The sequence below is a fragment of the Phascolarctos cinereus genome, unplaced genomic scaffold (genome assembly GCF_003287225.1).
Source record: "Phascolarctos cinereus isolate Bilbo 61053 unplaced genomic scaffold, phaCin_HiC Scaffold_2;HRSCAF=192, whole genome shotgun sequence".
Taxonomy (NCBI): Eukaryota; Metazoa; Chordata; class Mammalia; order Diprotodontia; family Phascolarctidae; genus Phascolarctos; species Phascolarctos cinereus.
In genome coordinates this window covers 281250547-281267503 of record NW_027555625.1, presented here as the reverse complement: position 1 = coordinate 281267503, position 16957 = coordinate 281250547, and the positions used below count along the sequence as shown (strand labels likewise).

The window sequence follows — 16957 nt, the reverse complement described above, 5'->3', positions numbered from 1 at the left end:
CAATTTAATTCAGTTCAAAAGCCATTTCCAGAGCCTATAATGGGCAAGGCACTCCTTTTGGGTGGGCAAAAACAAAGAGTCGCTGCCTTTTAGGAGCTTATATTCTCTTGGGCAAGGGGGTGGCAAAGAAGATATAACATATGCAAGAAAGATGGTAAACTAAACATAAAGTAAACTAAAATTATAGATAAAGTAATTTCAAGAAAGAAAGATCACTGATGACTGAGGGGATTAAGAAAGGCTTCACGCAAGAGATGGCACCTGAGTTATAATTTAAAGGAAGCTGGAGATCTTAAGAGGTGAAAGTAAGGAGGGAGAACCTTCCAAAACTGATAGCCTGAACAAAGATATAGAAGAGGTAGTTGTAACATCAAGTCCAGGATATATCTAGTAAGCTAATTTGACTGAGGTAAAGAACGTCCAAAAGGGAGTACTATGAAATATGATTGGAAAGACAGTTGGGAAGCCAGATTGTGAAGGGCTTTAAATACTGGGATGAGGGTTTTACATTTTATCCTAGAAGCAATGTGGAGCCACTGAAGACTTTGAGTAGAGGAGTGAGATGGTCAGAGTTGTGTTTTAGGTATGCCCATTTGGATGGATTGGAGAAAAGGGATACTAGAAGCAGGGAGACTAAAACAGGCAAAAGGCCTGAAATAGAGTAAAATTCAGCTTTTTAAGTGGAAAGGGACTGATGTGAGAGGTATTGTGGAATTAGGATCAATAAGACTGGGCAGCAGATTTCAGATGGGGAATGAGTCCCAGGGCCTTTCAGAGGGAGAGGGATGTGTTGGAGGTGATGTTTATATTGCTAACCTGGGTGACTAGAAGGATAGTAGTGCCTATAAGAGAAATAAAGGAATTTGGAGGAAAGATGAGTGGTAGAAGAAATATGAGTTCTGTTTTGGACATATCGAATTTGAGATTCTGCTAGGACCTGATCTGGATGGAGAGGTCCTACAGGCAGTAAGTACTAAAGAATGGAATTCATGACAAAGATTAGAATTGGTTACATGCATTTGAGAGACATCTGCATAGAGATGATAGTTGAATCCATGGGAGCTGATGAGATCGTCATGGAAGAAAATGTGGAGAGAAGAGAGAGTCAATGACAGAGACTTGTAGGATGCACACACTGGGAGGAATAATCTAGCAGAGGAAACTGAGAAGAAGCAATTAGGCAGGCAGGAGGAGAATGAAGATAGAGTGGTGTCCATGGAAGCCAAAGGAAGAGAGAGGATCAAGGAAGAACAAGTGGTTAAGAGTGTCAAAAGCTACAGAAGGGTTAAAAAGGATAAGGATGGAACTTTGGCTTGAACCTCCCTATGTCTTTTATCATAATAACACATTTCTGTAGGAATTTTGAGTTTATAAAGTACTTTCCTCATAACAACCCTGTGAGGCAGGTAATGAAAGCACTATTATGCCCATTTTACAGATAAGGAAATAGGCACAGAATGGGGGAAGTACAGGAACCAAGATTTGATCTTCTGTTCTCCTGTCTTGGAATCTTGGAGCTCTTTCCAGGACACTATAGCTTCCCCCATCATATTCTTAGATATGTAATAGTTTTTTCTTTCCTACCAGTCCAAAAGTTCCATAGGACAGGGAATATATCTCATTTGTGAAGTATCCCAAGCACCTAGGCGCTCAACAAATATTTGTTGAATTAATCCAAATCAGCCCACAACTAGAGGAAGATTAAATGAACATGGAACTAGAAGCATGAATTTAAGAATGTATTAGAAAATAAGTGCTATAAGATGTATTGGGATAGAGTCCCATCAATAGACCATCAAGTAGATTTTTTTTGCTTGACTCCAGGTGGTAGAAACGGGACCAATGGTAGAAGCTGGAGGCAGATTTTAGCTCAATTATAAGGAAGCAATTTCTAAGAATTAAAGCTGTCTAAACATGGAATGTGCTCCCTTTTGAGGGAGTGAGTTCCCCATTACCACAAGCAGAGGCTAGATGCCCACTTCTTAGGGAGTTCTGCTTCAGATAGGGGTGGTACTGAATGACCTCAGAGGTTCGTTCCAACTCTTAGATTTTAGCCTGTCCAGCAGAACAGACATTTTTTCCCTTTGATAAAACAAATGCAGTGGTTATTGCTGAAACTGCTTAACTCAGAAGAAACATCACAAAATTTCATTCAGGTGAAATAAACAGTTGTGTGGCTCTGGAAACTGAGGAAGATCAAAGTAAAAACAGATATTGCCTTTGTGACTAGGATACTAACTGTACATTAGTGGACTTCTGATGGACAAGGGAATCTCTTTTAATAGCAGGGGAAAGGCAAGACTTCTAGATATCTGCCATGTCACCCAGAGACCTCTAGCCAAGGCATGGACTATTGTAATATACTCAGCCTATAGTTCCTATCCTGGCACCAGAGAGATTACATTGGTTTTGTTCAAAAAAAATTTTTTTGGGGCTAAACTTGCAATTTCTTCAGCATTAGGGAACTTATAGTGTAGAAACTCCCTCCACTAATGCAGATGGGTGATAACAAATTAATACAGTAATAATATCCTAGGAACAGTAATTTTTAGCAACAATGATGAAATGCCCTGCTTCATCAGGAAAGCAATGTCTTGCAAGTGGAAAGAACACTGGATTAGGACTTACTGGGGTCTGCTCTGATTTTTTGCACCTTTATCCGGTCACCTTGGGTAAGATATTCTCCTCTCAGCATCGGTTTCCTCACCTTTAAAATGGGGGAAATGATTCCGTCCCTGCCTATCTTGGAGGTGGTGAGGTTCAGGTGAGATACTGTTTGTGTAAGTGCTTTGGAAACTTAAAAAAGTACTATACAAATGTACCGTAGTGATTTATAAGATCAACATACGTACTTTCCTCCTTCCTCCTCTTCTTGGCCCAAGGGAAGGGACGTGTCTGACCGGTGAGGCCACGTCCCCTATCCCAACCAGTAAGGGGGTGTGTGTGTGTGTGTGTGTGTGTGTGTGTGTGTGTGTGTGTGTGTGTGTGTGTGTGTGTGTGTGTGTGTAGGGCAGCAGTAGGATCCCTTACTGGGTGGAGGAGGGGGGGAGTAATGACTTTATAGGACGGCGCCCCAGCAGGAGAGGCTAGGTGGGACCTGATTTAGATCTCCCCTAGCAGGGGGTCGGTTGGTGAAGCGTTAGCAGGGGCCAGCTGTCGGGACAGGGAAGGACTGGGGTGGGGTGGAGTGGAGGGCTGGTGATGAGGGCAGCATCTCGCTCCCCCCCACCCACCCCCAGGCGGGCCGCAGCTCCGCTCCCTCCTCCCTGCGGGGAGTCCGGCCCCCGCCAGTCTCCGCCCCCCTCCCCATTCCGGGCTCCTCTTTGATGCACCGCCGCGGCCCAATGGGCTCGCGGAGGAGGCGTCGGGCTGGGGGCTCAGCGCAAGGAGGCGTCAATCAGGCAGCCGCGGGGCTGGAGGGAGCTCGTCCTGGTACCGCCTCTGTCTTTGGGAGAAAGAGGGAGAGAGAGAGAGAGAGAGAGAGAGAGAGGGAGGGAGAGGAGAGGAGAGGGCAGGAGAGGAGAGGACAGGAGAGGAGAAGCCCGGCGGGGAGACTGGGCCAGGGGCCGGGACACATGGATTAACCCGGCGCCCTCTCGGGCCGGTGTCCGCCCAGCCGCACCATGGGCAAACTTCACTCCAAACACGGTCAGTGTCTCCCGCAACCCCCAGCCCCGGCCCCGGGAACTGGGCTCGGGCTCGGGCTCCCTCTCCTTCTCCTCTTCCTCCTCCGCCTCCTCTTCCTCCTCCTTCTCTTCTTCCTCCTTCTTCCTCTTCTCCCTGCCCTGCCCTGCCCTGCCCTGCCCAGCCCTGCCCAGTCCAGCCCGCCGAGCCGCGATCGCTAACTCTCTCCCTCTCCCTTTCTTTCCTGCTCCCGCCCGCCGCCTCGGATCTGCCCAGCTGCCGTGTGTAAGCGCAGGGAGAGCCCCGAAGGTAGGGATGATGGCTCCCCGCCCCGGGGCAAACTTTCTGACCCTCCTCCTTTCTCTGGGTCTTTCCCCTCCCGCCCCCCTTCCCTGCTCTTCCCTCAGCCCACCCTCCTTTCCTTCTCCTCCTCCTGCTCCGCCACCGCCGCCTCCGCCGCCTTCAGCTTTCCGCTCCTGGGCCGGCTCCGGCCTCTGCCCCTCTCGGCGCTGTCCTCGAACCTGTCCCGGCTCTCGTCCCCGGACCTTACTATCTAGCTGTCTATTCCTCTGCCTTTGCCTGACTTCATTCCCTCCTTGTTTCTGCTTGTCAACTCTGGTCTCTCGCCCTGTCTTTCCTCCTGGTCATCCCTCTGTTCCTCCCTCCTCTGCACTCCTCTCCCTTTTCTTGTCTTCTTGTCCGTTTCGTTCTGTATCCCTTTATCTTTCCCTTTCTCCCTTTTCTCCTTGTTCTTCTTACTCACTTCTGTTCTCCCTTTCTTCTGTCTTTTCTCCTTCCCCCCCTGTTTTCTTTTCTCTCTTCTGCCTCCTTCCTTGTTCTTCTCTTCCTCTTAGTCCCCTTTACCTTTCTTCTCTCCCCGACTCCTGCTCCCTATGTAACTTTAGGGGTGATGTACTGCACTGGGGGTAGGAAGAGGGAGAAGGTTGATGTTGGGGTTAGGGTCTCAAACAGGCTGTGCTGTGTCCTAGGTGACAGCTTCGCAGTGAACGCCTCCTGGGCTAGGAAGGGGATCGAAGACTGGATCGGGAAGCAACGCTACCCCAGCAGTGGCCCAGGATCCCGGCAGCCCCGGGTGGTGGGCGGCTTCTCCAGCGGCACCCGGGTACGGACCTCTTCCCTCACCTTCCTTTGGTGTCCTAGAATCCCTTCTGCTCTGCTGCATCTTTTCTTTCTTTCTTCCGGTCCTTCCTTCTGTCTAGTGAAGGCAGCGCGATGCCGGTTCCTAGCTCACTCCTTTTCGCTGGCCCTTCCCTTCTCCTCCAAAAGAGGACTCTGGCTTCACAAATGTGCCCAGGGTCTATCTCCTCCTTCCGACCGCCCCCACCAGGATATTCCCATATATTCTCTCTCTCTCTCTCTCTCTCTCTCTCTCTCTCTCTCTCTCTCTCTCTCTCTCTCTCTCTCTCTCTCTCTCTCATCCCCTTACTGTGCGGAGTGATGCCAACTGTCTTGGGGCTATTGGAAAGTGGGGATGGTAACTAGCCCCTTCAGCTCCCCAGGAGAGTTGAGTTAGCACTAGATGTCCCTTCTTGAGATGGCATAGGGAGGAGGCCCAGGAAAGGCAGGAAGGATAAGGCATATTTCTCAAGATTAAAGTTGTCTGGGGACAGGAATGACTTCCTACTTCTCTTCTGGAGGTACCTCAGAGCCATTCTCCCCTCCTTGCCGAAGAAGAGGAGTCTCAGCTTAGGTCATGGGCTAGACAGAAGAAATAGAGTAGAGCCAGGGGGCTATTTCTGAAGGAGTCCAGGTCAAGAGTCAGGGGGCCACTTTGGCCTCTGCTTTTGTGCATGGTATGCATGGAGAGGGATGGGGGTGGCGGTTGTCTGTTTCACCTGCTATAATTTGTATGCATGCAGGAGGGGGAAGAGTTCAGAAATAGGATTGGAGAGGAGTTAGGGCAGTTTCCCAGTGGCAACAGCTGTTGGTGCAGAGGTCAAGGCTGGGCTGGTGGACTCTGGGGCTCCTGATGAAAAAAGGACTGTGGGGCTGCTTACTGTAGTGGGAGGAGGCTAAAGAAGAAGAAAGCTACATCAGAGCTCCCTAGGGAGCTGACTCTTCCAGACTTTTCTGTTTTATAAAGCAGAGTGGAGTCAAATTTGTGTTCTCTGGTTTTCCTTTTCTTTTTGGTCTTGGTTAAAACTGCCATTGGGAACTGTTTAGAGACTAGAGCAGTGAGTTACTGGTCATTTGGGGCAGCATTTCTCAAAGTACCCCCCCCCCCTTTTCAGGGAGATTTCTAGTGAGCAAAGCCTACAGGAGGGTTTCCTAGTTTCTCCTCTAAGATCATGTGCCAGGTCACACACCTAGTTACTAGGAAAATGACTATCTTTTGGGATAGTCTTGTTCTTGTTCCAGGCCCTGGGGACCTAGGATGCCTTCTGTGGATCTTACTGGTTAAGTCTTTCTTCTCCTTTGTGGATGAAGTTCTGAGATTTCTTGGTAGACAATCATTCCCAGTGGAGTAAGTGGTTCTGTGGAGTTGTCTTCTAGGGAGAGACAGTGTAGTTCCGGGTCTGGCAGTGACTGGAGTTCATGGATGTCCTGCAAGTTATATGACTCCACATGTGGGTTTCAAATGATCTGCGTGCAACTCAGGCAGCCCAGAGGATCAAAAGATGAATGAAGTTTTTGATGTGACATTTAATTTTTTTCCCTCTTTCTTAAAGGGGGAACAATCAGACTGGCAGGTTAGATTTGCCATCCTTACCAGCTGGTAGGGAGGGGAAGGGGAAAGAGTTATTCTTTGGAAGTGGTGGATTTTTTTTTTGGTAGTGGTGGTGGTGATGGTGGTGAGGAAGGGTTGGTCAGATGTAGCCATGATGGACGAGTAGAACTTCAAGGGGAGGAGGATTAACATGGAAAGAGATTTGTGCACTGACCTCCAGGTCTCCAAGAGGAGCTGCTGCCTTTTCATTAAACTACTAACACCCATCTGCCCACTAGGGAACCATCCTGATCTTCTTAGATGTTTCATTAGCCTGTAGGCTGTGCTGGGATTAGAGATGTTAACAAAGGCATATATACCGTCCCAAACCCTCTCCATTCTAGTTTTTGAGCTTCTTAACCCTCCCCCCCAAATTAAAATGATTTGATGTGTCTTTATGAATGAATTCATTTTGTAGCTCAAGACAAAGAAATATACTTATCATCTAACTAGGCATATTCTTATTGATCTGTTGATTCCTTTTTTTTTTTAAACAAAGTGTTCCTACCTAGTCTTATGTATTTGGAACTTTAAAAAAGTGGCAGCAAGAAATGCTCTCCTACAGTAGAAATTTTAAATGTAGTAGTAGCTTAATTCATTTGATGTTTATCTTCAAAGCCATAACAAATATTACCTCTCCTCCCCTCTTTAAAATGTCTGGGTCTCCTTGGTTTCCAAATTGAGGCTGACGGGATAGATAGAGAGTGAGACAAAGGAAAAATATCTGTAATTATGAATTAAATAACGGAATTCTCCACAAAAGGATTGTGAGCCTTTTTTAAAAAATTGCCATTTGGAAAAGTAGAGAAGAATCTGTTGGAAGCCCCTGCTTAACTCCAACTCTGCCTGTGGCTTTTGGCAAGTTCACTTCACCTTTTTGCCTTTTTATCCGTCCCAGATGAAGAATGGGGAAAGATGGTACTTACCTCCCTCTCTTGGGAGCATTGTGAGGAGTAATTAATGTTTGTTCAAAGCACTTTTGAAGATGAAAAGCACTAAGATACCAGTAGCAAATGTTATGAAGCAGGCTGCCCTTGGATTCCAGGATGAGGGCTCCTACTATTGAAGAGAGATGATGGGAAGGGAGCAGGAGTCTTTCCTAAGGGATATTTTGCCTGTTCTAAGAATACCACTTAGTGCAGAGAGTCAGGATTGAATTCTAATCTAGATTTTGCTACTCATTTACTGAGTTTGAGAGAATCCACTTTAACCTCTTGGAGTCTCAGTTTCCTCACCTGTAAAATGGGCTTCATGATGCTCTTTCCACTTATAATGTTGCCTCGAAGATCAAATAAGAGAATAGAGAATGTGAATGTCCTCTGGCAATATAGATTTTTGGTATTGTTCTAAACCAGAATTTACTTTGAAAATCCTGCCATTCTGGTTTTACTGTATTTTAGGATGTCTTTCATTTATTAATTGGGATGCAAATAGATGTGTGGTTCAGAGTGGTGGTTTAGCTGATTACTTTATCTGTGATCATGGGCCAGAGGGAGGTCCTTGCACTTTAGGACTCAAATGGTCTGAGAATGGCAGTGGGATGTACAAGGGAAGATATGGTAAGCTCATTCACTGGGCCTTTTCCGCATTGTCACCCTTCTCTGGATATAATGGAGGGGCCATTTGTTTGTCTTTACTTTGATGCAGTAAGCCACAGCATGGCCCAGTAGCACATGCATCAGCTAGTCGGTCAATAAACATTTATTAATCACCTCCTGTGCGCTAGGAACTATGCAAAGTACTGAGAATATAAAGACAGGTAAACGACACTACCTTTTTTCAGGGAGTTAACAGTCTAACGGAGGAGTCCTCATGTGAACAACTATAAATAAGCAAGCTCTGTAGGGGACAAATTGGAAATAAACAACAGAGATGATAATAGAATTAAGAAGGATTAATAAAAGTGTGGTGGGTTCCTCAAACACAGCCTCCTCAGGCATGCCACTGAGCAGGCAGTAAATAAGTTGGATCCCAAAGAGCATTTCTCTGCCTTCTAGTAGCCTGCGACTAAAGGAAAAGGTTAGTAAGAGGTAGTATATCGTGAAAGAGACAGGCTGGACAGGAGTCAGGAGACCTGGGGTTTTGGTCTTGGCCCCGTCATTCACTTGTCTAAGTTAGTGACCTTAGGTAAGTCACTTACCCTTTATGAAATGGCTTATCCTATAAAACTGCATGCTCCTAGAGGGCAGAAACTATGTCTAACCCACCACTGTATCCTTCCCAGTGCCTTATACTTAGGTATTCAGCAAATGTTTGAAAGAATATACCTGAGTTTTTTTCAGCTGCAGAATGGGAATAGACTGTTTTGCCTACTTGATAGGGCCATGAAGATAAATTTTTTTTTAAAATCCCTTTTATTTATATAACATTCAGTAATTTACAAAGGACTTTTGTGTCCATTATCTCATTTGACTCTTGCAACAATTCCATGGACTAGCCAGGGCAGGGATTATCTTCATTTTACAGATGTAGCAACTGAGGTTCCAAGAAGTACTATAAGTGACTCAAGGTCACATGATTAATAAATGGCAGAGCCAAGGCTACAAAATCAAGTTTTTTGACCTCTCAGGCTAGTGTTTTTATCTATTGCCCCTACTTTAATCTTTTTTTTTTGTTTTGGCAAGGCAAACAGGGTTAAGAGAGTTGTCCAGGGTCACACAGCTAGTGAGTATCGTGTCTGAGACTGGATTTGAATTCAGGTCCTCCTGATTCTAGGGCCAGAGCTCTATCCACTGAGCCACCTAGCTGCCACCTAATTGCCCCCCTTCCCTGCCCACTTTAATCTTAAAGGTTAAAAGATGATAGATACAAAAATATAAGGTACTCTATAAGGCATGATACTTTTTTTATTTTGAGTAAAATTGATAAGTATTTGCTAAGCATGAAGAAAAAAGTGAATTTTTTCCTCCATGAAATCTCAGCAAAGTTGGAGAGGACTTTGTGTGTATGTACTTTTATACTTCTTAAATTGCATTATTTTGAAGGTCTTACTTTCTGCTGTTGTTTGGTCTTGGTGGCCTGACAAGGGAGGGTGTACACTGTCTGAAAGTGTAGACAAAGAAAAGTCCAAGCAGGGAGTTCAAACTTTGATGCCAGGAAGGCAGGGTAATTTAATTAGTGGTGTACCTAGCACATTTTGACAGTTCTGGTTTGGGGAGATTACAGTGTGCTCATTCCCAATCAGAGTGTCTATGGAAGCATTAGTGCCAGTGATGAGATTAGAGAGTTGGCTGGGGTTGCTGCTGAGAGCTGGATTCCTGGGGAATTATGCTTGAATGATACCAGTTGGTACAATTAAAAGCTACAATGTAGTTGCCATATGGAAAGTGTTAGGTGTCCTTATGTGGTTTCAAAGCAGTGTGCTAGAGGTGGATTTGACATTTGAAGAAAAGCACAAATTGACTATTTGGGGTCATGAAACAAAAAGTTGATTTGTTTGGTGCTGATAGAAGATTTAAAGGTGAGTGGCTCAGGACCCAGACACATGGCATCTTTTTCTTGGCCAGCTAGGTGTGTTTCCTGCTACTCCCAAGGGACCTGAAGTTGGTCTTCTGGCCAAGCCCAGTGACTCATTCCATCTCTGGAAACTCTCTGAAGAGGCAGTTCAGAATAGTAGAGAAAAAATTAGATTTAGAGCTAAGAAGACCTAGGGTCAGATCTTGACCCTGATTGCTGTCAACTGTCTTGTGAGCTTGGGTCAGTGGTTTTCCCTCGCTGAGCCTCAGTTTCTTGACCTGTAAAATGAAGGCGTTGGACTGGATGAGCTGCAGCATTCTTTCCAGGTTTAACATTCTCTCGGCCAGAATAAAGGGGAGGTGAAAGGATGAGATTCTAAAATAGGAGACTGAGCTAGGGGACGCGTGTGTTATACTGTTGTTTCTTTTCTTTCTTTCTTTCTTTTTTTTTTAATGAGGCAATCAGGGTTAAGTGATTTGCCCAGGGTCACACAGCTAGTAAGTGTCATGTGTCTGAGGCTGGATTTGAACTCAGGTCCTCCTGACTCCAAGGCCAGAGCTCTATCAACTGTGCCACCTACCTGCCCCAGCTGCTTGTTTTTTTTAAGAGGGTAAAATCATTCTGCATAGGTGATCTACCTTTACTGCAGGGGGAGGAGTGGAGGAAGGGGCAGACAGATGCCAAATGTTTTTCTGTTTCCCTTTTGAGATGCTCTGGCCACATGCTATCTGGTGATTTCTGATTCAGCCAGAGAGTATCTCTTCCTGCTTTTGAAACTTTTCTCTGTCCAAGATGGGAGACTGCTTGCTGGTGGATTTAGACATATGGAATTTTCTTTTCATCAGAGTTTAATAACAGAACTTTCCTCTGTAATCTTCTTTTTAAAGTGAGGCCTATAATAAGACCCAAGAGGAACTAAGCAAGAAGGTTTTTTTCAGAAAGAAACTTCAGACACCCGCCTCTTACTACTTTGGAAATGACTTGGGTGATTTTTGGTTTGCCTCATTGAAGTTGGTAAAGTGAGGCAGCAGGGAGAATTAATAATCTAGGACATTGTGAAAATACATAATTTCTGAAGTTGCAATTTTTAGAAGAAATATTTAGGGGAAAAAAAGAGGAGCATTCTCACATTGGGAGCTTTAAAAGATGGAACATGAAATCTATTCCCTAGGCTCTATGCTGTGGGACAATACCGACCTGAGGCTAGAGACAGTAAAAGACATGGCTAGGGAAGGAAAGTAAATAGTAAATACCAGGTCTGATAGGGACTCTGACTTCTTTTCCTGATTTTCTTTTAAAATAGTTAATTATAACAGAAGTATAATTATCTTTTCTTTCAGAGACATCACCTTGTACTCAGAAGAGTTTAGAAACTCTGGCTGAGCCAGCAGGTGATTGGAAAGATGGCAGTGAAACCTTCTCTTCCCAGCAAAAAGTCAGTTCTTGGAGCTCGGGTATGAAGAAGAGATCAGTGTGGAACACTTAGACCCTCTTCCAAATACATAGACCTATGTTAGAAGCTATCTAGTCAAGGCCCCAGAGGCCAGAGAAGTTAAATGACTTGACTAAGATCTCACAGGGAGGAACTCAGAGTTAGGACTTGAACCTAGGACCTTCCACTCAAAAATACTGCCTCTTGCTCAACTGCCATGCTTCTCTTACATTACTACTCACTCTGTGAGTTATGTATCTCTTAAGATCTATTTATTCATTCACCAGACATCATTCACCCAGGATAGTGCCAGGGGCATGGGTAATATTTCCTAATCCTGGAGACTGATGGATAACACAGGGGTTGCTGCTTTTCAGGAGAGGAAGAGAAATTAGCGATGAGAGTATGGAGGGAACTTAGGTGACTTTGTTGGAGAGTAAAGGGATGACAAGAACAATGTGTGTGTGTGTTTTTAGAAGTTTTTCAGAAAAATTTCTCTGGGCTTCCTTCTGCCAAGTATATGCCTCAAACTTTGAGTTTTTTTGAAAAAAGCTTTGGTGGTGCTGGCATTAATGTACTATCAGGCTTCCAAAAGTGCACATTTCTGGTGGGTGATTATGATGCAATGCTCTGTTTTTGTGAGTATTAACCAGACAATTTCTTATTGAAAATAAATTTACTTATTTTTATATGTATTTATAATCTGGCCTTCCTCCTGCCCCCTCCAATTAACAAAAAAAAATTTTTAAAAATAAAACTCTCATAGGGGCAGCTAGGTGGCGCAGTGGATAGAGCATTGGCCCTCAAGTCAGGAGGACCCGAGTTCAAATCCGGCCTCAGACCAAACACTTGACACTTCCTAGGTGTGTGACCCTGGGCAAGTCACTTAACCCCAATTGCCTAAATACAAACAAACAAAACAACAAAAAAATAAAATAAAACTCTCATCATAAACATGCATAGTCCAACAAAATCAATTCCCACATGGGTCATCCTCCCAAAACACACATTTTCTCTGTATTTTAAGTTTGTCACTTCTTTGACATGATGTGGGTGGGATATTTCATTTTTAGCCTTCTGGATATGTGGTTGATTATTGTATTGACTAGAGTTCCAAAGTCTTTCAAAGTTGTTTTTCTCTGTAACATTGTTGTCATTGTATAAATCATGCTTCTGGTTCCATTCACTTTATTTTTTTTTATCACTTTTTAAAAATTTTATTATCATATTTATTTATTTTATCAGTTAATAGATTTCTAGTCTCCTCTGAAACTGGCCATGTCATCATTTTGGATACCACAATTTGTTTAGCCATTCCCCAATAGGAGGGCAGTCCTTTAGTGTCCAGTTTTGGGCTACTATAAACAGTGCTGCTATAAATTTTTTTTTGTATTTTTCTTCTTTCCTTGATCTTTTTGCAGCATAGGCCTGGTATCACTGGGCTAAAGGATCTGTACAATTCAGTAACTTTTGGGGCAAATTGCTTTGTAGAATTTAAAACCAGATGGTTTCCAAGGAACAACCATGATATAGTTCTGGCTGATGTCACTTTACTCTCCCTGGTATGAGCGAGGGGCAGTCAGTTTTTGGTGCCATAATGCCCACATTGGGCAGTGTGGAGGAGTACAAGAGCTGCTAAATGAAGTAACAGGTATCTGTTGCTTTCTGGGGAGCTACTTCTGATCTCCTGCTTGTTGAAAAGTGTGGGAGTGACATTTGTGCCTTAGGGAGCTACAGGCCCAGGGGGTGGAATAGGCCACAATGGCGGTTACTCCCAAGGTCAGCTCTGTGATCAATGCCAAAACTCACTGTGGTCTGTCTTGCCCTTAGATTGATTTTCTTTTTCTTCTTCTTCTTCTTCTTCTTTTTTTTTTTGTGAGGGCAATTGGGGTTAAGTGACTTGCCCAGTGTCACACAGCTAGTGAGTGTTATGTGTTTGAGACCGTATTTGAGCTCAGGTTCTCCTGACTCCAGGCTGGTGCTCTATCCACTGCACCACCTAGCTGCCCCTTAGGTTGATTTTCTATGCCTATCTATGGGATGGGAAAAAAAGAGAAAGATCTCCTTTTCAACAGTACGAACGTAGCAGTATTAAGAATACTGATTATTTGGGACATTTGTGACCTTCAAAGGAAATCATCAGGATCAGAACATGGTCTTGACTTAAGCATTTCTGTTCCCACTCAGAAATTAATTGTTTTTAGAAAGTGCTTTTGTTTCTGAACTTTGCAAGTTCCTTGGAATTTGCTTGCATTTTGCCTGTTTTCCAACATGGGCTTCATCTCCTCCCTCTTTCTCCTTCCCTCTCTCTCTCCTCCTCCCTCCCGCCTCTCTTCATCCATCTCTCACTTAAGAAGGGAAAAATTCAGAATCTTGCAAACAGAATATCTGTCATTCCAGCCAAAGGAGAACTGAAGCAATAACCCAAAATATCCTGGAAGAAATTCTAAAAAGCACTGAAGAATTCAGGCATTTAATCTAGAGGAAGGTCTTTGATGTCATCCTGTTAAGTTTATGCTGGGACCTGGACTGTTTCTTTATGATTAGCTTCTGACTCTGTATGAAAAAGTGGATCCAGTCATTTCAGAGGTTTGAGGAAAAAGTCTGAGCACTCCCCAAAGTTCGTGCCTGGGGGCTGTGGCTTCTCATCCAAGCTTAGGTGGGGTGGAGAGCCTTTTCAAAACAAGCCCTTCTATAAACATAAATAATTCTTTGATAACTTCCTGGGAAAAGTGGAGGGGGCTGTTTATTCACAGCTCCTTTAATTTTGCTTTGCTAGTAAACTCTGAAGGTTGTCTCTACTTAAGCCATCTTTATTTTCAGAAAGACAGCTTACAAAACTTCTCAACCCTGGATGGGCTGTGTAGGGGTGAATCGCAGCCCGGTGGTGCTTTGGCTAAGCTGCCTTGGTCGTAGTTTGTTATCAAGAGAACTTTGGGGGATTGGCCTGGGTTTCATTTGCATAATTGGAAAAGAGTCAAAACTCACAGTCTTTTCCTACATGCTTAGCCATGTGGGCCAGGGAGTGTGTGAGGGGCACTGCAAGGGTGGTATCTCCCTAAGATTCTACCTTACGAGACCCAAAACTTTGTGTACTGGGTAATGGATAAAGTCTTAGCTTAATCATCTTAAAGCCAAGCCTTTCCTTTCTCTGGACCTCAATTTTTCCATCTGTAGAATGGGGAATAATAACACTTAGCTTGAGTTAGTGTTGTAATGAGAAACTTTAGACCTTTAAAGACCTTTCATGCCTTATTGTCCTGTGTTATTCTTGTCTATATTTCCCTATAAATTCTCCATATAGATTTAGGGGATGAAACAGTAGACATGAAAATACTTTGGAAGAAGGAAAAGACCCTGGATAAATAATGGACTTAGACTACAATGTCTGCTCGTCCACTTGACTCCAGTGAACTTATCAACCGAGAATGCCACTATCTGCATGCCTTAGGGCAAGTCACTTCCCCTCTCGGGGCCTCAATTCCTTCTGTAACATGATGGGGTTGCACTGGATAATCTCTGAGATGCATTCCAGTGCTAAAGTTAAATGATTCTAGGAATGGTTTCAACCCTGCCTTGGGAGTCACTCAGATGGGGTCGGCTCCCCCTGCTGGTTCCTTCTAGGTACTGAGTCGTCAAGCTCAGTTCTGGAGAGGGCCAAGGGACCTGTTGGGACCCATTCATAGCATCCTAGATTTAGAGCTGGGAGACACCTTCGAATCCATCTAGTCCAATCCCTTCCTTTTATATGTGGAGATCTGAGGCCCACAGAGGTTGTGATTTGCTGCAATTAGACAGGATGTGTGTGAGTGCCAAAGCCGGTATTTCACATTGGACTTCCTATCCAACATTCTTTCCACTGCACTGTTGCTGCTTTGCAACGAAATGAGGCTCCTTGAGGGTCATTTTCATTCATTCCACTAATAGTTAATGAAAGACCATGTAAGAGAGCAGCTTAGAATTTAACCAGGTCACACCTACATGGGTTGGCTGCGTACTTGGAGATGTGTATATGGTGGAAAGAGCATTAACTGGACTCAAAGATGAAAGTTCAAGTCCTCTCTGTGATACTTACTACCATGTTTCCTTGAGCAAGTGATTTCATTTCCTTCTGCCTCAGTTTCTTTATCTGTAAAATGAGGGGTTAGCCTAGGTCTTTAAGGTCCCTTTCAGCTTTAGCTCTGTGACCCTATAAGCTACTCGACTGACATCTGCGAACCTGCTAAGTTGTCTGTTACCCAAGTTACTAATTAAATTCTAGAACCATAAAACCTACTGCCATATATAGGAGAGGGGAAAAAAAAGGAAATTGGATGTTTTTGATGCTAGAGTTAGCCAAATCCTTCAGAGTCTTTAAAAAAGGGGGGAAAAAAAAGGAAACTGCACCCATCTGAAAGATCAGAGAATTTAGAGTTAGAATCTTGGGAGTCATTAAGATCTCATTTTACAGATGACAAAACTGAGGCCCAGAGAGAGTAAGTGACTTGCTGATGGTCACACAGTAAATAGATGACCTGGGATTAGAGTCCAGGGCTCCCAGTTCCAAATCCAGTGTGCTTTCTACACTTCATGTGGCCTTGTCAGTTTTAACTTCTAAGGTTCTAGTTTCTGAGCATTTAGCGGAGAAGAAAGTATCACAAAGACAGCTTGTCCACATGGATGCATGGAACATTGAAACCTCATTCACACAGGGCGATTCTTTCTTGGACATTCATTGAAGTAGGGATGACTCCTGCTTCTGTACTTTTGTGGCAAAGAAACTAGCCCAAACATGAGAAAAGTGTTAAGTAAGCAGTTCCCCTGGCTCCATTTGGCCAGTAGCTGTGCATGGGGGAACCCCTCTGTTCCTCTTTCACTGAGCTCCATTCCTGGGATGGAAAGAGAGAATATAAAGGCTCACCTTGTTAGCTGTTCCAGTGGGCCGTCATCCACCAGCACACCACAGGTGAGTGCAGAGGGAGTGGTGCAGAAAGCATGTCATCCCACAGCCTCACAAATGGGCTCAGACCAGAGGATGTTTTTGTAACTTCAAAGGGCTGTGAGGGCTGGCTAGGTGCCTTGCAGGCTAAGCTCAGGAGCTCTGATGCCTCTCAGCTCATGGTGTGTTCGAACCACGTGTGATTTGGGGGTATGTGGCATTTTCCTAAAACAACTCAGGCCTGGTTTCAAAAAGGAACAGTAGCTTTGGGCCAGTAAGCACCATATCTTGTTATATGGGCAGTCAGTTTTCATTTGACCCTGAAGAGACCTGGTTCCCTCTTTTTCTCAAAATGGTCTAGAGGAGACATCAAAAGCAAAGGATGATTTAAGGAAACAACAATTCTGTGGCAAACACACAACAAACAGCCTTTTAGATCGACACTCTCTGATGCTTTCTCCCACCTTTGGCCCCTCCTTTTGAAGCGTAAGCTGAGAAAAAAATTTATCTGATGATTTCTCTTGGGTTATCGTTGTTCTTTTTTATATTATATTATTCTATTCTGCTTTTACATACTTTAAAGACTGCATTTCCCCATCTCTCCTGGGCTAGAAATGCAGGGGCTATTATTGATGGGCCTGATTCCAACACTGATCACCATGAGAGCTTTCACTTTTCTGTTTCTGACCCGGGCTGGTTCACCCTTCCTGAAGCAACCTGGTAGCCCACTGCTCCCTGGGGACTTACCATATTAATGCCAAACAGTAAATACATACACCTGATCAGCATAGCCCACTGC

The 16957-nt window shown here is 44.2% G+C and overlaps 1 protein-coding gene across 3 annotated transcripts in view; it reads left to right on the top strand.

The window, feature by feature from the left end:
* The first annotated feature begins 3355 nt into the window (after nt 1-3355).
* NKD1 (NKD inhibitor of Wnt signaling pathway 1) overlaps nt 3356-16957 on the top strand; it is a 119831-nt gene continuing 106229 nt past the window's right edge. The window contains exons 1-3 of one of the 3 annotated variants that reach the window (XM_020985155.2): nt 3356-3648; nt 3901-3933; nt 4614-4747. In XM_020985155.2, the coding sequence (XP_020840814.1) occupies nt 3624-3648; nt 3901-3933; nt 4614-4747 (192 nt within the window). In that variant the 5' untranslated portion in view covers nt 3356-3623. The remainder of the gene's footprint in view (nt 3649-3900; nt 3934-4613; nt 4748-16957) is intronic. The other 2 variants (XM_020985157.2, XM_020985156.2) reach the window with 2 other exon arrangements.